Consider the following 15,319-nt stretch of genomic DNA (forward strand, 5'->3'; position numbering starts at 1 on the left):
TTTCAGAAAGACTTCTACTGTAATGAAACTTATTCCCCACTGCAGGGTAGTCCATTAAAGTAAATGTAAATGTTATTAAGAAATGATCAGATAAAAGGGGGTTTTCAGGGAATACTGTTAAGTCTTCAATTCCTATGCTATATACAAGATCTAAATTGTGGTTAAAGTGGTGGGTGGGCTCATTTACATTTTGAGCGAAGCTAGCTGAGTCTAATAATAGATTAAATGCAGTGTTGAGACTGTCATTCTCAGCATCTATGTGGATGTTAAAATCACCCACTATAATTATCTTATCTGAGCTAAGCACTAAGTCAGACAAAAGGTCTGAAAAATCACAAAGAAACTCACAGTAACGACCAGGTGGACGATAGATAATAACAGATAAAACTGGTTTTTGAGACTTCCAATTTTTGATGGACAAGACTAAGAGTCAAGCTTTCAAATGAATTAAAGCTCTGTCTGGGTCTTTGATTAATTAATAAGCTGGAGTGGAAGATTGCTGCTAATCCTCCTCCTCGACCCGTGCTTCGAGCATTCTGACAATTAGTGTGACTCGGGGGTGTTGACTCATTTAAACTAACATATTAATCCTGCTGTAACCAGGTTTCTGTAAGGCAGAATAAATCAATATGTTGATCAATTATTATATCATTTACTAATAGGGACTTAGAAGAGAGAGACCTAATGTTTAATAAACCACATTTAACTGTTTTAGTCTGTGGTGCAGGTGAAGGTGCTATATTATTTTTTCTTTTGAATTTTTATGCTTAAATAGATGTTTACTGGTTATTGGTGGTCTGGGAGCAGGCACCGTCTCTACGGGGATGGGGTATTGGGGGGATGTCAGGGGGAGAGAAGCTGCAGAGAGGTGTGTAAGACTACAACTCTGCTTCCTGTTCCCAACCCTGGATAGTCACGATTTGGAGGGTTTAATAAAATTGGCCACATTTCTATAGATGAGAGCTACTCCATCCAAAGTGGGATGGATGCCGTCTCTCCTAACAAGACCAGGTTTTCCCCAGAAGCTTTACCAATTATCTATAAAGCCCACCTCATTTTTTGGACACCACTCAGACAGCCAGCAATTCAAGGAGAACATGCAGCTAAACATGTCACTCCCAGTCCGATTGGGGAGGGGCCCAGAGAAAACTACAGAATCCGACATTGTTTTTGCAAAGTTACACACCGATTCAATATTAGTTTTAGTGACCTCCGATTGGCGTAACCGGGTGTCATTACTGCCGACATGAATTACAGTCTTACTAAATTTACGCTTAGCCTTAGCCAGCAGTTTCAAATTTCCTTCAGTGTCGCCTGCTCTGGCCCCCAGAAGACATTTGACTATGGTTGCTGGTGTCGCTAACTTCACATTTCTCAAAACAGAGTTGCCAATAACCAGAGTTTGTTCCTCGGCGGGTGTGTCGCCGAGTGGGGAAAAACAGTTAGAGATGTGAACGGGTTGGTGTTGTACAGGGGGCTTCTGTTTAGAACTCCGCTTCTTCCTCACAGTCACCCAGCCGGCCTGTTTTCCTGGCTGCTCGGGATCTGCTGGGGGACAGCTAACGGCAGCTAAGCTACCTTGGTCCGCACCAACTACAGGGGCCTGGCTAGCTGTAGGATTTTCCAAGGTGCAGAGCCGAGTCTCCAATTCGCCCAGCCTGGCCTCCAAAGCTACGAACAGGCTATACTTATTACAAGTACCATTACTGCTAAAGGAGGCCGAGGAATAACTAAACATTTCACACCCAGCGCAGAAAAGTGCGGGAGAGACAGGAGAAACCGCCATGCTAAACCGGCTAAGAGCTAATAGCTGCGCTAAGCTAGCGGATTCCTAAAAACACACAAAGTGAATAATGTGTAAATAATTTAGAGGTGATTCAGCAGAGAGAGTGCTTTAGTTAAGGCACGTGAAGATTAAACTGTGAAATAAATCGTTATCTAGTTATCTAGATCAATCTAACTATGCAGATTAAACAGCTAACAGATACAGCAAAACACCGCTGTGCTCCAGAACAAGTGATAGTGAGAGAAAACAAGCCTCTGCTGGTAAATATCACGTATTTAACAAATAAACCAAATTAATTAACTAAAGTAATTAATTTTAAAACAAACGGATATGGCGTGTGTCTGTGTTCAAGCGATTTGATAGCTTGAAGGGCCTTTCACATTGAATACTTTAAGCCAATCCGTCAACGTGTCCCAATCTGTCGACGCATCCGACGCATGACGTCAGATGCGTCGCTTTGGAAGCGGCAAGGGGGCAGGGATTGCCACGTCACACTCTGGCCGTTTCCACAACCTGAAAAAATTTCAGTGATCGCCATCTTGAATTTGGGTCGCCTGAACCACAAAAAGCTTTAAAAAACAGCAGTAGAATGATTCTCCCATCACCCTGCTGGGAGAAGCTTTTTTTCAGCTACTTTTTGGAGTGACGCCGACCGAGGGAGGACTGACGACTTGGTGGGATATCGATCGAACCGCGACAGCGGGCCGACCCGCATGGACAAGCCGACCTTCAGGCATCATCACTGGGCAGAGCAAGGCAGGCAGCCGAGGTGATGGAGCAAACCCACTCAGTCCGAAATCTCCCACTTTTTGGATATATGCGAAGTCCCAGTTTGCCCAACGGAGTTTAGTTCTGCAGCTTTATTGGGGTGAGAATAGGAAAATAAAACATCACGTTTACTGAACTGCTATGAAGGTTTAATGACCGGCTAACATTAGCTAAGTCTTTTAGCACAGTTTATCTGAGTGAATGCATTAAATTCTAAATGGTTCAGTCTTTTTTATTTTTACCAAATAAAGCTATAGCTTTTTTCAGACACCACAAAAGCTCAACTTTAAATAACTTATTTTTTCGGACGTTTTTTTCCATTGTTTTTTTCCCGTTTTTTTTTCCTTTTTTTTATATATAAACTGTTTAGTGTTTCTTTATATTTAAAGAAATATTTTTATTTGTCCCAATCAGGAACATTTTGTTATGTGTCGGACGCAGCCCGGAGAACCGACCAGCGTTTGAAGGACCCAGTGTAAAATAAGCAGAGCACGGTACAAAGGATAACAAAATTTAATTACATAACAGTGATGTGAAAAATACAACAAATGAGTGCGCGGTCTGGCGTGGTGGAATTGCGGTGTGCTCCCAGCAGCACTAACGGTCCAGAGCCAGAAACAGTTCGGACCCAAGGACCCCGCCGACACCCCCCAGGTGGCCGCGACAAACCGAGTCTGTGAAAGAAGAAATCATCATGTGAGTCCACACTCCACACACAGAGAGACCACTCAAAGGTGTACATAAACAGCAAACACTTCCTGGCTTAATCACTAATCAGCTTCCCTCCCTGCAGGCATGGAACACCCTGTTCACATAACTCAACTGCAGTGGAAGCTGATTAAACGACTAACATAACAGCTCAATATAATAAGGTGTGAGGGACACCACATATACTGACTGTACAAATGTTAGTCACAAAACCTAATGTACCTCAGGAAGTGTGCTGACGAGCGTGAGACCTCACCCCCTCCTCTTTCACAGACCATGGTGTCAAACCTGGTACAGTCTCTGCATCCACTGATGATGAGATGGCTCTCGAGACGACGATCTCACCCGTCTGGTCACAAGGTCGAGTCTCTGGCAAATACACACTGTGTACTCCAGACTTAAATGCCACCATGCTCCAATCCGTGTAGATGCACCACAGCTGTGAGTCCTGACGAGCTGCACATGATCAGCCTCAGGTGATCAGGGTGAGGTCCTGGTAACTCAGCCACACAGCCACTCAGTCCTAAACGCAAGCCACCTGGAAGGAAAAACAAAAGACAGAACAGAAGACAGAAACAAAAGGCAGCCAGGCCCCCCCAGCCATACAACACATTTGCTGTGCAGACAACCAAACTTCCATTGATGAGCTGAACACCACGAAGTCCAGTCGAAAGAAAACATCTCTGCTCTTCAAAATAGGACAAGAGTATCTTCAGCAACACCACCAGAGTTCAAAGCTGCAGAAGAGACCTTCATCTGGTCCCAAGAATACAGCAGAACATCACCTGCTTCTAAATAAAAGGCTCTTTCAACAACAACTATTTTATTATTTTTTTAAAAGCTGTTTCATTTGCTATTTTAACAATAAATGAACGGATCATTAAAAATGTCCACGAAATCAAAGTCAAAAGACATTTGCACAGGTAGAAGCGCTCCACTTATTGCGCTCAAATTCATATTTTAGAAATGACTCTGTCCTGATAACAACATTAAAGGCAATTACATATTTTGGCAAAATTACAAGTTGAAATGACTATAAAAACATCATCATGAGGTTTATGTCACAGAAATCGTACTTTACAATCACACTGCAGTCATTGTTATATTATTTCCTGTTGCATTTATAATAAACATTTGTATTTATTTACAGTGTCTTTCTGGTTGAAATGAGATATAAATAATGTACCAGACTTTAAAAAAATGTAAAAATTTCCATGTTATTTTGTCTAAAAATAAATGTCCTTATGTTAAACAAGAAATTAATCTGAAATAACAGGTGGTTTTAATTTACATATGAAAGGTTTCTAAAGAACTATTTATTGATTTATTTAGCTATTTTAATTCCAAGTGTTCTAAACTCTTTTTTTTTTAACAGTAATCAGAAATTCTGAGGAAACAAACAACAACAAAAAACATTTTGAAGGATTTTTCTTCAGAAAACTGCTCCATAAATGAGCAGTCCTGTGACACGCATGTTTTGCACAGATCAGTGGTTTCTGCACCAATCCGTTTTGTAGAGATCAGTGGTTTCTGCCACTAGTCTTCCGTGTTTTGGCCCGACGCATCGTTCCTATTGGACAACACAAAGGTACGTCACAGCTTAGAGCATCGAAAGTTGGATTGGATTGAACTTTGACTGCGTTAGCCTGCCGAAAAGTGGTAATGCGCGCTCCCATCAGAAGCGTCCGTTTAGCTCGGCTTTTAACACGAGGCATCTAAAAAGCAACGCGTCTCATTGAAAATAATGCTTTTTAGACCGATTTTTGACGCATCTGACATATTCAGTGTGAAAGGCCCATGAAAGGCCCTTGAGGGTTGCGCTTGTCAGTGCGGCAGAGGGCAAGGATCCTGAGTCCACTGAGGTAGGCTAGCATCCATTTTCCACACAGAATTTTATGTTAAGATATGGCGTTTTATGGTAAGATAAAAGTTATTTATTGTTGTAAATATATCTACATGAAAGGTTTATCTTTGACCCGTTGTGTGACTGTCATGCCCAATTGCGCTGTGTTTGTGCTTGTGATGGAGGGCTGTATGTGGGGTTAATCTACTGTCTTGTGTCGTTTCTCAGATCAGTTGTTGGTTTGGTTTTCTGGTACGCAGGAGATCACTTGACCGAGGGTCTAAACGTTCAAATAATAATTTAAAAGATACTGTCATCACTCTTTACTCTTACTCAGTCAGTCTCTTACAATGGTGTAGTCTAAATACACGAGCTTTCCAGGAGCGCACCCGATTCATTACATATGCTCAGAGGCAAGTCCCCTCCGGTGCGCACTTTTTTTGGGGGGGGGGGGGGGCGACCCCGCCCCCTGTGATAAACTCATCGCCCCCTTAATATTTTTTTTTTCTGGCGCCGGGCCTGCAACAAATACAGTGTAATTTGTCAGCATTAAGGAACAAAAAAAAAACAGAAGAAATACAAAGGTGATAGCCAGCCACTCGCCCTAAGTTTCACTAAAATTACCAGAATTCACCAGAATTTAAATAAAGCTGAGGCCACGGCCCGCTCCGTTTCCTAATAAAATGAATTAAAAGAGTAAAAAAGCATAGTAAAATACATTAGTGTTCAAAATAATAGTAGTGCTATGTGACTAAAAAGATTAATCCAGGTTTTAAGTATATTTCTTATTGTTACATGGGAAACAAGGTACCAGTAGATTCAGTAGATTCTCACAAATCCAACAAGAACAAGCATTCATGATATGCACACTCTTAAGGCTATGACCTCTTCAAGTATTTTGACATATCTCAACTGATCCATGATACCTGTTATGCGATATATAGGCCCAACACCATAGTTGGAGAAACATGCCCATATCATGATGCTTGCACCACCATGCTTCACTGTCTTCACTGTGAACTGTGGCTTGAATTCAGAGTTTGGGGGTCGTCTCACAAACTGTCTGCGGCCCTTGGATCCAAAAAGAACAATTTTACTCTCATCAGTCCACAAAATATTCCTCCATTTCTCTTTAGGCCAGTTGATGTGTTCTTTGGCAAATTGTAACCTCTTCTGCATGTCTTTTATTTAACAGAGGGACTTTGCGGGGGATTCTTGCAAATAAATTAGCTTCACACAGGTGTCTTCTAACTGTCACAGCACTTACAGGTAACTCCAGACTGTCTTTGATCATCCTGGAGCTGATCAGTGGGTGAGCCTTTGCCATTCTGGTTATTCTTCTATCCATTTTGATGGTTGTTTTCCGTTTTCTTCCACATGTCTCTGGTTTTTTTGTCCATTTTAAAGCATTGGAGATCATTGTAGATGAACAGCCTATAATTTTTTGCACCTGCGTATAGGTTTACCCCTCTCCAATCAAGTTTTTAATCAATTTACGCTGTTCTTCTGAACAATGTCTTGAACGTCCCATTGTCCTCAGGCTTTCAAAGAGAAACGCATGTTCAACAGGTGCTGGCTTCATCCTTAAATAGGGGACACCTGAATCACACCTGTTTGTTCCACAAAAGTGACAAACTCACTGACTGAATGCCACACTACTATTATTGTAAACACCCCCTTTTCTACTTCTTTTTACTAATAGCCCAGTTTCATAGCCTTAAGAGTGTGCATATCATGAATGCTTGGTCTTGTTGGATTTGTGAGAATCTACTGAATCTACTGGTACCTTGTTTCCCATGTAACAATAAGAAATATACTCAAAACCTGGATTAATCTTTTTAGTCACATAGCACTACTATTATTCTGAACACTACTGTACTATGCCAATATGCTAGACATACGAAAGGGAAAATAAGTACGTCTTAAGCCTGGATTTGAAAGTCTCTACAGAATCTGGCTGTTTTATTGATGCAGGGAGATCATTCCATAGAGCAGGGGCACAATAAGAGAAAGCTCTGTGACCTGCAGACTTTTTATTCACCCTAGAGACATAAAGTAGTCCTGCACTCTGAGAACGCAAAGCCCAGGCCGGTATGTAGGATTTAATTAGTTCAGCTAGGTAGGGAGGTGCCAGTCCGTGAACAGTTTTATACACTAGTAGCAGAACCTTAAAATCTGATCTCAGTGGGACAGGAAGCCAGTGAAGAGATGCCAAAATGTGTGTAATGTGGTCAAACTTTCTGCTTCATGTCATAAGTCTGGCAGCAGAATTTTTAACCAATTAGAGACCCCTAATGCTGGACTGCGGAAAACCAGAAAACAGAACATTGCATTAGTCCAATCTAGAAGAGACAAAAGCATGAATGAGGGTCCAGACAGAAGTGGAGTCGTTGGCTGAGAACTGATGTTGGAGTTTCTCAGAGTACAGCTGTTTAGCTTCCCTGACCACATTCCCAAATGTGTACTTTGACTCTTTAAACCTGGCCTTGTAAACCGATCTTGAACGCCTCCTCCTTCTACAGCCTCAACTGTCTGAGGTTAGAACTGAATCAGGGTTTATTGTTATATTTCACTGTGGTTCATGATGGAATGCAGCAGTCCTCATAGAAGCTGATATATGAAGTTACATCATCTGTGTACTCATCCAGAGTGTTGGTGGCAGTCTTGAACACATCCCAGTCCCTTTTTTCTAAACATGCCTGATGATCCTCCACAGCCTCACTGCTCCACAGTTTAGATGTCCTCACTCCAAGTTTGTAGAGCTTTAGTTTCTGCCTGTAGGCAGGAATCAGGTGGACCACATTATGGTCAGAGTCGCCCAGAGCAGTGTGGTGGATGGCATAGCAAGCATTGTTCACAGCTGTGTAACAGTGATCAACAATTCTGAACAAATCACAAATCGGGTACCCCCTCTTCCAGGGGGCACCTCATCTAGCAGTTTATCAGACGAGCCCTAATGTGCTCTGCCTCAGCAATAGCGAGAGGTCTTCACTGGTCATCACCAGGATAGTTAACCTGCAAGTCTCCACCCATTACCAGAGACATGAGAGCTTTTTTATTTATTTTTTATTCCCTCTCTTCTCCTCTGGCTCCAGCCGTGTGAGCCGTAGGTTGTCGGCGTTGCTGGAGTGGTGCAGTTTGGTTATGCTGGGCGTTTCCCAGGTAACCTCTGCACCTGGGAGGGGGGGTTCGGGGTGTTGTTGTTTTTTTTTGTTTGTTGATTCCCTGTTCCACCTCCGGCTTCAGCGCGCCTTTGAGCCATCTGCCATCGGCATGGCTGAGGTTTGGGGCAGTGGGATATATCCGCAGCTGGTGGCTGGTTTGGAAGTCGGAGGGGTGGTGCCGTTTTGTGCCGTCTGCCATAACCGCTGTTCCACTCCTCCCGGTTGACTTCTGGGGTATAGTCATGGTTGGTGACGCTGGACGTGCTTCCAGTTTCCACTGCGCCGAGGGGGTGGGGTTGGGGTTGTTTTGTTTGTATGTTTTTTCCTTTTGTTTTTCCCCCCAGTTTCCGCCCTCAGGGTGTGACTGTGGTGTCCTCTGGCGGGGGAAAGGGCTGTGGGTCCATCTAGCAATAGACGGCCGGGGCTGGGTCCGTTGGTCATGAGGGGGGGCGTCTCCTGGGGTTTGATGGAATGGTCCTCTGGGAGGCGCTGGGAGTCCCCGTGGGTGACTTTGGATCCCAGAGGGACCTCGGCTGTGGTTATTACTCCTGGAGCTGGCGGGATGTCCTCTGGGGGGTGTTGGTCCCAACATGTCGTCGGCGGGGGGGGGGGGGGGGGGGGGGGGGGGTGGGTGTTAGCGTTTTTATTTGCAAGCTTAAGTTTGGGTTGTTTTTCTTTTCTCCTCTTCCCGGGGTTTGATGGGACGGTCCTCTGGGGAGGGGGGGGGGGGGGGTTTGGTTGTTTGTGTTTGTCTTTTTTGTTTTATGACTAATCAGACTTTGAACATAGTTGGACAAAGGCTGACCGCACAGGTTCAAGAACTCCTGGCCACACCTGTGCAAATTGACTGACAGAAACAAGGGCAAAGATGCAGTCAGAGGAGAAGACGTCAACCATTCTGTCAGATGAAGATTCTGTTGGAGACGAATGCAGATACGGTTTCCAGCCATGGTCCCTGGATGGGGGTGTTTCTCCTGAGCCCGGTTTGTGTGGTCGCCGGGAGGCTTCCCGTGAGGGTGGGGTGCTGTTGTATGGTTGGGGGTGCCTGGCTGTCTTTTGTTTCTGTCTTCTGTTTCTGTCTTTTGTTTTTCCTTCCAGGTGGCACGCGTTTAGGACTGAGTGGCTGTGTGGCTGAGTTATCAGGACCTCACCCTGATCACCTGAGGCTGATCATGTGCAGCTCGTCAGGACTCACAGTTGTGGTGCATCTACATGGATTGGAGCATGGTGGCATTTAAGTCTGGAGTGCACAGTGTGTGTTTGCCAGAGACTCGACCTTGTGACCAGACGGGTGAGATCGTCGTCTTGAGAGCCATCCCATCATTATGGATGCAGAGACCGTCCAGGTTTGATGCCATGGTCTGTGAAAGAGGAGGGGGTGAGGTCTCACGCTCGTCAGCACACTTCCTGAGGTACGTTAGGTTTTGTGACTAACATAAGTACAGTCAGTAAATGTGGTGTCCCTCACACCTTATTATATTGAGCTGTTATGTTAGTCGTTTAATCAGCTTCCACTGCAGTGAGGAATGTGAACTGGGTGTTCCATGCCTGCAGGGTGGGAAGCTGATTAGTGATTAAGCCAGGAAGTGTTTGCTGTTTATGTACACCTTTGAGTGGTCTCTCTGTGTGTGGAGTGTGGACTCACATGATGGTTTCTTCTTTCACAGACTCGGTTTGTCGCGACCACCTGGGGGGTGTCGGCGGGGTCCTTGGGTCCGAACTGTTTCTGGCTCCGGACCGTTAGTGCTGCTGGGAGCACACCGGCATTCCACCACGCCAGACCGCGCACTCATTTGTTTGTATTTTGCACGTCACTGTTATGTTTATTAAATTCAGTTATCCTTTGTACCGTGCTCTGCTTATTTTATACTGGGTCCTTCAAACGCTGGTCAGTTCTCCATCCTGCGTCCGACACATAACAGTATGTTCATTTCTTTGTGATCTGCTGAGCACTCCCTGGCATAATGTCAACAGCCCACTTTCACTTATGCTCAGCGGGCATGACAGCTTTACCAGGGGCGCATTGCAAGGTACCAGGAGGTGACACATGGTCGGCTCCCACCTCCAAAGGGGCGGGTGCTGATGCATCATCTCAAGTCCCTTACCCTATCTTTTTCCTTTGCTTTTTGCATTTTTCCTTTTTCTGCCTCCCTGAGGAGACGGCAAAACTGTCCTCCAGGGAGAGTCCTTCCACACCTTCTGGCATTGGATTGACATTATCCCCTTTAGAATTGCTGTCAGAGTTAGCAACATCTGAAGCCGAAGCCTTAGTCACAGCATTCCTTTCCAGCTCTGAGTTACCCGCATGTGGGGCACGAGATGTTCCTGAAGTATTACTGACAGGCCCAGCTGGATTCCCCACTGGACAACTCAGGGGTTCAGATATATGATCACCCAGGGCACCTGGTACCTCATTTACTGGGTACTGAGGGCTGGTCTCTGAGTTACTGTCCATAGTTATGCTAGTCAATTTGCTGCAGGCCGAGGGCCCACAACTAAGAGATACTATGTCCAGTGTCGCTGACTGACTGGTCCCCACTAACAATCGGTCCCCCTACAGAAACAAGGGAATAATCGGCGAATCGCTGCTGACACTCTGAAATGACACATGCAATGTGAAGGCAGGGGGGACCGATTTTTATGGGGGACCGTTCGGTCTGCGACACCGGGTTTGAACTCAGAGTTTTCCATCTCCTAGATGGGTGATCAACCAATACTAACTGGTCCCACCTACATGGCCTTTTTGGTCCACGGCCTCCTAGGAAGCCCGAACAAGTTCCAGCCATGCCTCTATGCTGTTATGCTTCAACCTGAACACAATTACCCTAACCACACAGCCAAGATATCAAAGGAGTGGCTTCAGAACAGCTCTGTGAATATCCTTGTGTAGCCCAGCCAGAGCCCAGACCTAAATCCGATTGAACACCTCTGGACAGATCTGAAAATGGCTGCGCACTGATGTTCCCCATCTAACCTGACTCCAGGGTGAATGTGAGGCATCATTGTAAAGCACTTTGAGCATCTCCCTCCCCGGTTAAGGCTGGGTTTCAACTGTTTCACATACAATGCCTCCTTCACTCCTCTTTCAAACCTTTTCTTCTCTCTGGCTAAGATTTTAACTTCCTTGTCCTCAAACGTGTGGTTAGTGTCTTTAATGTGGAGATGAACTGCAGACTGAGGTCCACCGGCACCCTCTCTGCAGTGCTGGTATAGCCTTTTGTGTAACAGCTGCTTAGTCTCACCTATGTAGTGTTCGTTACAGTTTTTTTTTTTTTACATCTGATAGAATACACTACATTGCTCTGTTTGTAACTAGGGATCTTGTCCTTAGTGTGAACTAATTTCTGTCTCAAGGTGTTAACAGGTTTAAAGTAAACTGGGATTTTGTGCTGTCTGAAGATCCTCTGTAGTTTTTCCCCTGCTCCTGATAAATAAGGGAGAGACACTCCTCTTCTTGTATCCATCTCCTGTCTGGTCTCTTTGTTCTTTGGGACTTCTGCACTTTATCCAGGGACCATCATGGGTACCCACATATTGTGAGGGCTTTCCAGACAAGTTGTTGTTCTTTAGCCTTTCCCTCTGTAGTTGTGGGCACCTGTAGGGCTCTGTGTTGAAGAGTCCTGATCACCCCGAGCTTGTGTTCAAGGGGGTGGTTTGAGCCAAAGAGCAGATATTGGTCAGTGTGAGTGGGTTTTCTGTAAACCCCTGTCTGGAGCTGCCTGTTCTGTCCAATCATAACATCACAGTCCAAGAAGGCTAAATGGTTGTTTCTGGCATCCTCACGTGTGAACTTGACATTGGAGTCCATCGAGTTGATGTGCTTTGTAAAGTCCTCAACTTCCTGTTGCTTGATTTTAACCCATGTGTCATCGATATATCTGAACCAGTGACTGGGAGAGATGCCCGTGAACAACGTCAAGGCTGTCTTCTCCACTCGCTTCATGTACAGATTGGCCACAATGGGGGATACCAGAGACCCCATCGCACAACCATGGATCTGCTTGTAGTAATTCCCCCTAAACAGGAAATACGTGGTGTTAAGACAGATCTCCAAGAGTTGGCAGATGTGGTCTGGTGTGAGTTTGGTCCTTTCAAGTAGAGACACATCCTCCAGCAGTCTCTGCCTCACAGCTGAGACGGCCTTAGCAGTGGGGATGCAGGTGAACAACGATGTCACATCAAATGACACCATAGTTTCATCTGCCTCCAGTTGAAGGTCCTTGATCTTGTTCACAAAATGTTGTGTGTTCTCCACATGGTGGTCTGAGTTACCCACTAGAGGAGCCAAAATCCACTTAAGGTGCTTTTGGAATATGGCTGTAACATAAAATGTGAAAAAAGTGAAGCACTGTGAATGCTTTCTGGATTCACTGCATTTTGTATATGCAGGGACTGTAATTCCACATTTATCTACTTATTCGTGCTTAGTATTTAAACATTTGCTGATTTTTTTTTCAAGATTTGCACATTTTTAATGCATGAATACTATTTTTTTTTTTCTTCTTTTCTTTTAAAGGTTTTTCACCTAATGGTTAACTAACATCCATCAATTAGTCAGTTCAAGTTTTGCCTACCTCTTACGTCTTGCAATTTATAAGCAAATGGTGCTGTTGAATTGAAAAGAAAAAGGAAAAAAGATCAAAACTGAAGCAACTGTCTTTTGTGAAATCCAATTCCAAAACCTCCAGTAGATGAGTCAATCCTTCTTGAGTTGGGAAAAACAGCACAACTAAAACCAAACAGCTCAACAAACAACATTAAAACTAAAACGTCAACCATCCAATGCAACTCCATTTTTTCTCCATTTAAAGGCTTTTGCAGATGCCAGACCTATTGTCAAATGGTTTAACAAACAGCAAAGGGTGGGAGGAGGATTTGGATCAATACAGGTAGCATACTGTTCTCTCCTTCTTTCTATGCATGTCTACTGTATTTGGCTACATTATCTCAGTTCAGTAGAATTTTACTTGATTTTTTTTTTTTGGGGGGGGGGGGGTTACTGGGTTCACACTTTTGAAACAATTTGACTTTGCATCTGTCTCCACGATAACCCCCCTTTTCCCTGCCTCTACTAGGCTACCATAATGGTGTACCAAGCAGTAGCTGATTACTGGGTCAGTGCTTCAGAAACAGATTATGATCTCAATGTGGACATCATGTTACCAGGCAGATCAAAGCCTGAGAAGTATTACTTCAACAAACAAAGCCATTTTGCCACAAGAACATCAAAGGTTTGAAAACCTAATTGATCAACAGCGTCTTGTGTGTCACTTCCTGTGTTTCTTTCTGCTGATCATGTGTCTGTTCCAACAGATAAATGATATAAACCAGAATGTGACAGTTACTGCCACCGGCTCAGGAGCAGCAGTGCTCACAGTATGTACACGCTTTTGTTCCAACCTTTCATCTTCTGATGTGTTTTTAAACTACTTGTGCACTTAAATAAGGGGAATACTAGCAGAAGAGAAATGAGAGAGTAACACAGCTCTCTCCATCACTCGTCTGTACTTAGTGAGGAGGAGACATGCATTCTCTGAACTGGACCCTCGAGGCATGAGTAGCAGATCAATGAGAAATCCACCCGCACAAACAGGGATCTGAGGATCTGCTGCATAGTCTCATTAATGATCAGATTTAATCAGCAATAAAAAAAGTCAATTTCCTGAGGAGAAAAAAAAATGTACAAGCTGAAATGAATGAGTATTATTCTTATTGTTATGAGAATCAATTCTTCATGTCTGTTGTATTCAACTGCATTTGGCTACTTGTTACACTTGTGAGACCAAATGTTTATACCCCCATCATACTAGAGGCCGAATGAGCCCAAATGCCATCCGAATGAAAATTTGACGTACATTCCGGAACAGTGGAAGTGCATTTGAAAACCTCCAACTGCAATCTGTGTGTATTCCAAACAGTCAAGCAAATTCCTGTGACCAGCCCGAATGTTTAGCACATGTTCAAAACAAACAAGGTGCAGTTGAGGTGGAAAAATATTGTACAGCAGTCGAGGTGAACTCTAATTGCATTCTGACTGTGTTCAAAATGTTCTCATGGCATCAAAACAACATTTGAAACAGTCTGCTCGCATTCGAGGGAAACTCACCATGGTCAGGAACGTCAAATCCTGCTGGCATGTCTCGAATGTGCAATGTCGGCACCTCCGGTGCACTTTGATTGGGTTGCAACAATCCACCCAAAGTGAGCCAGACAGACCCAAACTAACTCCAAACATGATTACTGTATATTATGGATGTGACTCATGTTATGGTGGTGTTTGTGGCAACCTGGAAATGTGGACATATGCACCAATTACAAAATAGCATATGAAAAGCAGATGGCACACACCTGTCCAGATGGACAGCGGGAACCACAGCTCCTGCGTGAGGTGTCATAACATTCGATCAGTCAGCTGCAGCATTCAGCTGTCATAACAGTCATTCAGCTGTTATGACAGCGGCTATGACTGTTGTAGGGGAGGTGATGGTCTAGTGGTTAAGGTGTTGGGCTTGAGTCCAGAAGATCATGGGTTCAAATCCCCACCTGACTGGAAAATCACTAAGGGCCCTTGGGCAAGGCCTTTAATCCCCTATTGCTCCCAGTGTGTAGTGAGCGCCTTGTATGGCAGCACCCTGACATCGGGGTGAATGTGAGGTATAATTGTAAAGCACTTTGAGCATCTGATGCAGATGGAAAAGCGCTATATAAATGCAGTCCATTTACCATTTACCATGACAGCTGAATGGGCCACAGTGCGATCAGATGATGAGATCAGATGATCAGAGCACATGCACAAGCAGCAAAATGATCAGATGATAAAAGCACACACAGGCGCAGCGGATCGTTCAGCTATTATGACAGCCGTGAGTTTCCCATGAGCTGTCATAACAGCTGAATGATCTGAATGATCATGTGAGCCCATCTGGTATCCGGCTGTCTGCTAAACACCTGATATCCTGGAGAGTAAGAGAGAGTGATGAGGGGGGCACACATCAGTGATCTAATGGCCATAATGATCTGACCAGGCGTGTCGACATGCACTTCAGCTAT

At 44.4% G+C, this 15,319-nt stretch overlaps 1 protein-coding gene across 1 annotated transcript in view; it reads left to right on the forward strand.

Moving 5' to 3' along the window:
• The window catches only part of LOC117526580 (complement C3-like), a gene marked incomplete at its 5' end in the record, with an annotated part of 127,466 nt that extends 113,960 nt beyond the window's left edge, over positions 1–13,506 (forward strand). Inside the window, 2 exons of the mRNA XM_034188639.1 lie at positions 13,081–13,158; positions 13,345–13,506. Of these exons, the coding sequence (XP_034044530.1) occupies positions 13,081–13,158; positions 13,345–13,506 (240 nt within the window). The remainder of the gene's footprint in view (positions 1–13,080; positions 13,159–13,344) is intronic.
• Positions 13,507–15,319: the final 1,813 nt, after the last annotated feature.

Source organism: Thalassophryne amazonica, chromosome 15, assembly GCF_902500255.1.
Source record: "Thalassophryne amazonica chromosome 15, fThaAma1.1, whole genome shotgun sequence".
NCBI classification, from domain to species: domain Eukaryota; kingdom Metazoa; phylum Chordata; class Actinopteri; order Batrachoidiformes; family Batrachoididae; genus Thalassophryne; species Thalassophryne amazonica.